The sequence below is a fragment of the Periplaneta americana genome, chromosome 13 (genome assembly GCF_040183065.1).
Source record: "Periplaneta americana isolate PAMFEO1 chromosome 13, P.americana_PAMFEO1_priV1, whole genome shotgun sequence".
Lineage (NCBI taxonomy): Eukaryota > Metazoa > Arthropoda > Insecta > Blattodea > Blattidae > Periplaneta > Periplaneta americana.
In genome coordinates, this window is record NC_091129.1 from 163,249,556 (window position 1) to 163,259,823 (window position 10,268).

The 10,268-nt window shown below is 38.1% G+C and overlaps 1 protein-coding gene across 1 annotated transcript; it reads right to left on the minus strand.

The window, feature by feature from the left end:
• Positions 1–3,955: 3,955 nt before the first annotated feature.
• LOC138712600 (uncharacterized) lies at positions 3,956–9,788 on the minus strand. Its single transcript, XM_069844573.1, has 3 exons — positions 9,695–9,788; positions 9,085–9,150; positions 3,956–5,744 (listed from the first exon to the last, which is right to left on the minus strand). Exons 2-3 carry the CDS (start codon positions 9,109–9,111, stop codon positions 5,010–5,012), a joined length of 762 nt encoding a protein of 253 aa, XP_069700674.1. The 5' UTR covers positions 9,112–9,150; positions 9,695–9,788; the 3' UTR covers positions 3,956–5,009.
• Positions 9,789–10,268: the final 480 nt, after the last annotated feature.

Genomic DNA, 10,268 nt, shown 5'->3' on the forward strand with positions numbered 1-10,268 from the left:
GGCATGTAGCACGTATGGGCGAATCCAGAAATGCATATAGAGTGTTAGTTGGGAGACCGGAGGGAAAAAGACCTTTGGGGAGGCCGAGACGTAGATGGGAGGATAATATAAAAACGGATTTGAGGGAGGTGGGATATAATGATAGAGACTGGATTAATCTTGCACAGGATAGGGACCAATGGCGGGCATATGTGAGGGCGGAAATGAACCTTCGGGTTCCTTAAAAGCCATTTGTAAGTAAGTAAGTACCATTGTCGTCATCTTTCTCTTGGTCTAGAATTTAAAATTAATTTATAGGTTCTGTTGCCATCCTTGAGGGAAACTTAACACATATAAATTATCTGAAATATATATTTTTTGCAATTTTTGTGCATTTTACAAATCACATTCAATGCAGTATATAATTGAAGTACATGTATGGTGTCGAAACAATCTAGCTGTAAAGGTTGAGCTAGAAACAGGTGTCCTTTTAAAAGGACAATATGGAAATGACCATACATTTTGAGGAAGAATTGTATACTTTGCTTATGTGAGAAGGAAACAATATCATACTTGTAATTTATTATTATTATTATTATTATTATTATTATTATTATTATTATTATTATTATTATTATTATTCGAATATTATTCTGAAGAGTGATACATTGTGGCTACATTAGAATGCTATCATCATTGAGTAGTACTGCATTGCTATTGATACGTAAAAATGACGTAATAGGCGAAAAGAGCGTTGAAGTTTCGAGGAGGAGGTTATATTGGGAGAGAAGTGACATACGTATAATCCTAGATCATATATGTAACAGATATGTCGGGGTTATAGGCTTTGAGGTTAACAACTTTCGTCAGGTTTACTACGCTGCCATCTAGTTGTTACATAAAAAGCCACGTCATAATACCCATTTGAATTGCATTAGCAACTGTGCTGCCATCTCATGTTCGTTTACGGCGGACGGGTGGCGATCCTGGCGGTTGTTCTCTTCAGAGTGCTGCCGATTTTAACGTAGCGAGGAATTATCTGTTACATATATGATCTAGGGTATAATGAAGCAATTTATGCGGCAATGTCCAGAAACAGGTTTGAGTTCATTTTCTCAAATCTACATGGTTGTGACAATGACAGTTTAGATAGAAATGATGAATTTACGATAATAAGACTTTTTCCAAAAATTCTGAATGAAAAACAATAAAACCTTATGTGCATTCATTCTCCCTCCAGAATATCACCAGTCTTCTACTTATAAACAGATCTTGCTGTGTTCGCAGAAACATTTCTATGAGCTTGTGTCTGCTATCCACACGCTACAAATTTGTCACCACATTCCTTCTCTTCAAAAAAGCTATCCTGAAATATTTCTGCTCCTGCTGCAAGCTGCGAACCAGGTGGATTATTAGGTGTTACATCACGTTTGCCCCCTGAATCCTCGTAACAGACGACATGTCTATATTTCAGATGAAATTTCGCCTGTAGCATAATTTTCAGACATTGATAGCATTTCATGCAGGAAAAATTTGAAAAAGAGACACAATTTCAAAATGTATGAGTGTATTCCTTTTGTCCTTTTAAAAGGACACACAAGTTTACGTCATTGTAATGTCGCAATGAATAGATATCTCAAACGTATTGTGATTTCACGTAATATATATTATGTTTATTAGGAATCATTTCATCTATAACAATTTGTAAAACAATTTCGAACTGTAACAATATTTAACTTTCATACTGATTTGCGTCTCGGATGCCACAGCTGAAATAAACGAACCACTCTCACGTCCACATCTCAAACTCAACAATGACCAGGACTCTCATTACCAGTTTTTTAATGCATAATTGATGAAGAAGTAGTGTCAAAACCACTAGGGTCATTACCAGTATTACCACAGCTAGCAAGCCTCTAATTAAGACCAGTAGTGACATCTATGAAGAAGCAAATGCGTTAACTGTAGAGAGGGAAATTTGAAACATTGACCACTGTCCTTTTAAAAGGACAATAGCCATAACTGGGTTAAGTAATGCTCGTCACATAAAAGTGCAAACCCTTCTGTTCTCCTTATATTCCCCTTGTTCTCTGTGTATTTACCCTGTTCTCCTTGTATTCAGTTTGTTCATCTTTCTTTCTCTAGTTCGCTTTGCTCTCCTTGCCATCACCTTGTTCTACTTCCCTTCCAGTTGTTCTTCTCTTAATCTTGCTTCTATTTTTCCCCTTGTTCTCCTTGCCATCCCCTTGTTCTACTTCCCTTCCAGTTATTGTCCTTCTCTTAACCTTGCTACTATTTTCCCTCTTGTCCTCCTTGCCATCCCCTTGTTCTACTTCCCTTCCAGTTATTGTGCTTCTCTTAACCTTGCTTCTTTGTTTTTCCCTTGTCCTCCTTGCCATCCCCTTGTTCTACTTCCATTCCAGTTATTGTCCTTCTCTTAACCTTGCTTCTATTTTCCCCTTGTTCTACTTCCCTTCCAGTTATTGTCCTTCTCTTAACCTTGCTTCTATTTTCCCCCTTGTTCTCCTTGTCATCCCCTTGTTCTACTTCCCTTCCAGTTATTGTCCTTCTCTTAACCTTGCTTCTATTTTCCCCTTGTCCTCCTTGCCATCCCCTTGTTCTATTTCCCTTCCAGTTATTGTCCTTCTCTTAACCTTGCTTCTATTTTCCCCCTTGCTCTCCTTGCCATCACCTTGTTCTACTTCCCCTCCAGTTATTGTCCTTCTCTTAACCTTGCTTCTATTTTCCCCCTTGTCCTCCTTGTCATCCCCTTGTTCTACTTCCCTTCCAGTTATTGTCCTTCTCTTAACCTTGCTTCTTTGTTTTCCCCTTGTTCTCCTTGTCATTCCCTTGTTCTACTTCCCTTCCAGTTATTGTCCTTCTCTTAACCTTGCTACTATTTTCCCCCTTGTCCTCCTTGCCATCCCCTTGTTCTACTTCCCTTCCAGTTATTGTGCTTCTCTTAACCTTGCTTCTTTGTTTTTCCCTTGTCCTCCTTGCCATCCCCTTGTTCTACTTCCCTTCCAGTTATTGTCCTTCTCTTAACCTTCCTTCTATTTTCCCCTTATTCTCCTTGCCATCCCCTTGTTCTACTTCCCTTCCCATTATTGTCCTTCTCTTAACCTTCCTTCTATTTTCCCCTTATTCTCCTTGTCATCCCCTTGTTCTACTTCCCTTCCCATTATTGTCCTTCTCTTAACTTTGCTTCTATTTTTCCCCTTATTCTCCTTGCCATCCCCTTGTTCTACTTCCCTTCCCATTATTGTCCTCGTAACCTTCCTTCTATTTTCCCCTTATTCTCCTTGTCATCCCCTTGTTCTACTTCCCTTCCCATTATTGTCCTTCTCTTAACCTTCCTTCTATTTTCCCCTTATTCTCCTTGTCATCCCCTTTTCTACTTCCCTTCCCATTATTGTCCTTCTCTTAACTTTGCTTCTATTTTTCCCCGTATTCTCCTTGCCATCCCCTTGTTCTACTTCCCTTCCCATTATTGTCCTTCTCTTAACCTTCCTTCTCTTTTCCCCTTATTCTCCTTGCCATCTCCTTGTTCAACTTCCCTTCCAGTTATTGTCCTTCTCTTAACCTTGCTTCTTTGTTTTCCCCTTGTTCTACAAAATACTTCTAACGGTCTTAATAATTTCATTTGTTGATCTACTAATCGTCTTTTATCTTTCTTATTTAATGTCCAGGTTCTGTGCCATCTATCTTAGGTACCGGTAATTTTCATGGTGTTTGGGTAAAAAGACACGTCATAAAAATGTGCTTCGAGTTAAATTAAAATTAAACATCGGACCCTTATTGTAAATAATTTTATACACAAACAAAGTACATCAAATGCTAGTATTCTTTTGTATTTTGTACACCCACTTGTAGAATTTATCCTACGTATTCCCCTGGGGAATAAATCTGAATTTGCACAAATCAGACCATCGATTTATGTCCTATAAATGGGAGAATTCTACTCTAAATCCCTATGAAATAGTGTAACTGTACTTACATATTAGGCAGTGATGAAAGTCTTACAACAGAATACATGAAAGGAAAGAGTAAAATGATCAGTGGTGTAGCGTCAATGTAAGCTAAAAAGCTTAGCTTCCCCAGTTAATAATAATTTCATAATAAACCTGCAGTTTATGGAGAAAATTATTTATTAATTTTAATATAATTTATATTTACGCGTTAAATATTGTGATGCGGCAGCTCAGGATTATTTGTGATGCAGCAGTAAACAAGAAGCGTGCACACACCAGCTTCCAAGCAGACCGGTTTCTTCTGTGTAATCCACCCCGCAGATTTTCCATCCCTTTTAAACTACCCTAGTCGCAAGGCTCGCAAGAAGCTAGCTTTAACATTTAAAATAAGTAGTTTCCGAGTTATCCCTATTCGTCAGTTGTGTTTAGTTGAAGTGTTAGTGTGCATTGTGGCTGATATAATAAATAATGAGCGAAATAACAGTTCCTGACACTAATTTACTTGAATTTTTTAGGACAGTTGTATTATCAAAACTGACTTACGAACAAAAGTGTGATTTAAAAAACAAATGACCGACTCCCTTGCTGTCAATGAAGGACACAACCAAAAGACAGACGCATACTTACGTAATGATACTAATATTGTGATTTCTCTAAGTATGACAGGGAGTGAGCTAATGTTATACGTATACGTGTCTATTTGTTAGAGATATGTGTAAACCGTGAAATCATATTTTACTACGTATCATTTGAGGTCGTGCCTTATTGGTGTTACTTACGATGTTCCAACCAATCTTCGACTGCTGACTTGAAATTGACTACTATTTATTTTAAGACTGTATTTTTGTAATACGTTTTCTCATATTGCATGGAAGACAACTTGAGTTAGCTTCCCCTGCTCAAAATTTCATGCTACGCCACTGAAAATGATCCAATATATAAAGTTCAGGTCATATTTCTTAGTTCTTTACTGTGATCAATCGACTAGAAATAACTCATTTTTAACAGTTGTGTTACGTAATAGCAGCCCTAACAAGCAGATCTTGAAAATATATATCGTTACACGCAATAGAATGAGCCATCGACCTTGCGAGAGAAACCGTTCTTGGTCTGAGGCATGTGGCAAGAAGATATGGCGAGCTTTACGCTGTGCACGGAGTGGTGCTCTCTGAGCCCACCATACCGAATGGGGTGACCCCGTTCAGGAACAGAACGTAAAATATAGCGACATGTTCTATGTGGCAGGAGACGTAGGCTTCGAGCCTCTAAACACAACGGATCTTCCTTTTCAACAGAGCTCAGAATTTCGCCTCCTTGCTCTTGATCTTGCATATCTGAAAGTGGAAGTTTCCTTTTGGTGCCCACAGTTTCTGGCTGGAAGTAAATGTCTACGGTCTCTGGAAATATTTCGTGTTCTCCGTGTTCATACGTAGAATTCAGCATAAAGTCTAAGTGGCCAAGACCTGAATTCTTGCGCAGTGGTCTCCATTTTGGAGATTTCGTAACATTTTTAGGGTTTCCGAATTCAGAGACAACTTTTAGGAAATCTTCTTGCACGTCATCAAGAGAGGGCATCAATATCGCTGGACCTCTCTCTCCTGGTTTGGCGAGCTGAATTGATTGGTCTATCATTGCTCCAGTTTCGGATGTTATGGCGGATGTTTTCATTAGGGCGATTTTCATTTCTGCATCTCTCCATTTTGGGTGGTCTTTCTGAGTCTGTGCTTGCTTGAATGGGCTATCAGACTTGCGTGTCCATCTAGAAAGCCGTTGTTCTAATGTCATATTCGCAACCTGAAACCAAGTTATGTAAGGAAATTGTTAACTTTATACCGATGAACAAACTTATAATAACAAGGACTCTTGTATTAATTAATGTCATAATTAATGTAGTTGTATATTTATTCATTAATTCACTCAGTCAAGTCATTACTGCGTTAGATTCAAAGCCTATTCCGATCTGTCATCTATCTATTGGTCTACCTGTTTTATTAAAAGTGTCATCATTTGAGGTGTTCGGAAGCATAAAGGGGTATAAGTGCACTTAAGTTATTTGTGAGAAAAAGTGGTTCAAAGTACTTGAGATTTCGTGAATTCTGTGAATTTTTTAATTTCAGTTTTAGTGTGTGGTGTGGTTAAAAGATGTACCCCTTTGCCACTAAAATTTTAAATGTTTTAGCTTGCTCTGGACGCACTTAACTCATGTTCTTAGAAATGTCACTTGTACCCCTTTGCTTCTGACCCCCTCAGTTCAGTGGCGGTTTCTCGGGGGAGGGAAGGGAGAAACGTTCTCCTCACATTTTTCTTCTTTTGAAAGTAAATACCAAATGAAACATATGCCTTGAAATTCGAGGAAGATTCGATCATTTTTAAGTTCACAGCTATAAGGAAACCTCGGTTGATAGAGTTTTAAACGACGCGCAATCATGTGCTGCTAGAAAACTGTGAGAAAGATGCGAGATTGTTTGTGTGGAGGAAAGCCAAACACACATAGACAACAGCGCACTAGCGGCGAGAGACAGAAGCAGAGTTTTAAAGCAAGTACATGAACGGAGAGGGAGGAGATCCTGCTCTGAATCAGCGCTTGGGCGGGAAATATAGCAAGCTCGCTACTGCTGCGATCTAACGATGTTGCTGCATTCAACCAGACTAGGAGGAAGCACAATAAAAACAGTTTTAACGCAAAGCTATGAAAGATAGTATATAAACTTTTTTTTTTAATTATAAAACAAAATATATTATTCATTGTACTTTATAAGCTACTATTCATGGTTTGAAACTTTTGAGGATATCTGAAAGTTTAAGTTAGATTTATATAAAACAGTGCGCGAAAAATGCTGCGACTTTGTCAATTTCCTTGTAATTATTAATTTGTGCAATTATCCAACAATGAACGGAAGTGAAAACATATTTTGGACAATTTAGGAAACTCAGTTTACAAGAACAGATTATTGCTATACGAAAGAGAAGGCCAACAACACTATCTGGTCTTACATGTATGCATGTAGACTAATTTGTAGCATGTTTCTCTCAAGAATGTGTCATTTTGCGCTGTTAACTTCTTTCCTCCTCTTAAGAAATATGCAGTAGCCGCCACTGCCTCAGTTGTAAATAACACTTCTGAAAGTATAGCTAATTCAACAAAAACATTATGCATTAATTCATTCCTTCATTTATTTCAGGGATGTAAAACTTGCTCCAATTTTGGCAGGACGTCACAGCCGGAACACGTAACACATCCTTCCCTTCAACACTCGCGTCATTGTAGTTTAGGGGGGAGAAGAGATGTATATGCAGTGTGCTTGTCAAACGTTAACATATACGTCATTGAAGACCCCGGCCTTGTGGACAAGGGACAAAACTCTTTCGTCATGCTTCCACCCCTTTCTACCCCAGTTTTGCAGTTTTTTTAGATTATGCCGATTTAGCTATCTCTTTTCTGATGTAGGTACTCAAATTATTACCAGAGCCATTTTAATTTTCAGCTAGAACTTTCAAAATCATTAATTCCTTAATTAATTCTGTATAATTCATTTACTTCACAGTTTTCGGCTGATAGTCTGCTTCGACCTCGCTCTTTCTTGGTACAATCCAAACAGTTGCTCATTTTCAGCTAAAGATTTGACTATCTTCAGCGAAAACCCTCATTATTTCTTTCATTCATTCATTTCAAGTTCCAATTGACGGTCTTCGCCGTCTTTTTCTTCATATACTCCATTTCTGTCAGTATTATCTTGGAATTATTCACCCAATTATTTTTTTCGCAGTTCTTGTGAATATTCTGTTCCGATCACATACTCTCTTCGTTTGGTCTAATAATTATATTTATAGAAGTGCTTCTCGGAAAGTAGTGTATATGATTATGTCTCGTGACCAGAACATAGTATGAAATGGAAATATAAAAATTTGAAACTTATCCTTTGAAAAGGTGGAAAAATTCAAGTACCTTGAAGCAACAGTAACAAATATAAATAACGTTCGGGGGGGGGGGATTAAATGCAGAATAAATATATTAAATGCCTGTTATTATTCGGTTGAGAAGCTTTTATCATCCAGTCTGCTCTCGAAAAAAGCTCAGAGTTAGACTTTATAAACTTTACAAAATAAAAGTATACCGGTACAAAAAGAAATGGGGTGACCATGTTCAACGCATGAAGAATAAAACAATGTCGAAAGTCCTCTATGAGTAGAAACCAATAGGAAGACGAGAACCCGGAAGACCTAGACGACGATGGACGAATGAGCCGGAACGGGATAAACATCCTATACCAAGAAGAAGAAGAAGAAGAAGAAGAAGAAGAAGAAGATTACCAGTTGTTCTGTATGGTTGTGAAACTTGGACTCTCATTCTGAGCGAGGAACAGAGGTTAAGAGTGTTTGAGAATAAAGTGCTTAAGAAAATATTTGGGGCTAAGAGGTGAAGTTACAGAAGAATGAACAAAGTTACACAACGCAGAACTTCACGCATTGCATTTTTCACCTAACATAATTAGGAACATTATATCCAGGTGTTTGAGGTGGACAGGGCATGTAGCACGTATGGGTGAATCGAGAAATGCATTGTATATAGAGTGTTTCCATATTGACCAGAAACTGTGCTGTAACCTCTGAAGTCATTGCCAAAGAAACTGATACGAAATCCAGATTTTGAGTTAGCTTTCTTTTTTAATAATTGCGGCCGGGTAGCTCAGTTGGTAGAGCAGCTGGTTACGGACTGGAAGGTCCGGGGTTCGATCCCAGGTGGTGACAGGATTTTTTCTCGTTGCCAAACTTTCAGAACGGCCCCGAGGTTCACTCAGCCTACTATAAAATTGAGTACCGGGTCCTTACCGGGGGTAAAAGGCGGTCAGAGCGTGGTGCCGACCACACCACCTCATTCTAGTGCCGAGGTCATGGAAAGCATGGGGCTCTACCTCCATGCCCCCCAAGTGCCTTCATGGCATATTACGGGGATACCTATACCTTTTTTTTTACAGATTTTTTAATTTATTGCTGATAAGTTAATAGCTGTGATAGTTAAATTAAGGTATATATCAAAGTTTTAATTTACTCTGAACTGAAGAACATTGCTTCAAAGTTCGTGTAACATTTTATTTTAATTGTAGGCTAAGTAAACTGAACTGGTTTCACATACATTTTCCTTACACTTGTCAGCAACCATTGTGGCTTCTATTGCTGTCGTTAATGTGGAAGTAAGTATCTGGAAGAAAAGGAAACTCATTACACAATTATTATACATTACTTAGTAACAAAAGACTCATTAGCCTCAGAGCAGCAGACAACGGCTTTTTCCCCCCTTGTACAAGGGATAGAAACCAAACAATAGAAAAGGTTGCACGCTCTCCTGTTCGCCCTTGTTACAATCAATAGAGAGCGTCCTTTGCTCAAGGAAGTAATATTTCCTTCCATTTTAATGAATGTAATTTTAAAAAACATAACGCAGCTTTTATGGTAGTATTTGCGTATCCAATTTGAAAAGCTTTAACAAAGATATGTTTCATATATGTGTGTAATTTGTGTGTACAGTACCTGACTACATTAATAGAACCGCGTAAAGCTCATTTGAGATTTAATTCCCTTCACTATCTCATGTCATAAGTTTACTACCAATTTCTGGAAGAACTAAATTATGTCCAATAAAAAGATAGGGCCTACCTCTACTTCGTACGACCTAACATGTTAGGTTATATAATAACAGAACGTTTATTTCACTTTTATAATTTCTTATCAACATAAGTACTTACTATTAGACGTTAATTTTGCACGCTTTTAAAATATATGTAGGAAAATACACTGAAATTTTTAATCCTTTATGTTTCAAAGTTGTTCATTATTAAATGTTTCCACGGCCCATTGTAAAAACCACTGCCTGCTGGATCGCATCCTATAGCTGCGTAAACTGCCTGCTCAGTTATTTTGCCGCTAGATGGCAGGCAGTGACCACCGCTATTACAGTCACTGTAACAGCTATCAGAGTCCGACCGCTATTATACTAGTGACAGTCTACAATCGTTAATCGCATTACCGAAAATGTGTGGACACACTAGGTCACGCTTGGTCCCGTCTGGTCAACAGCTGAATCACCCTAGAGGAAACAATTTTCTCTATGTACATACTAATGTCATAGCACAGTCTACTATATACAGTCACGAAGCTTGAGTTTTGAGGATGCTAGAAACAATAGACTGTGACGGTTCTATTTTGCATTGCCTATAATGAGGCGATATTAGCGATCCTAGTGGTGAGCAAATATCTAATGTTTGCATATTTACTACGTATTGAGCTTCGCGACTGTATATACTAGACTGTGGTCATAGT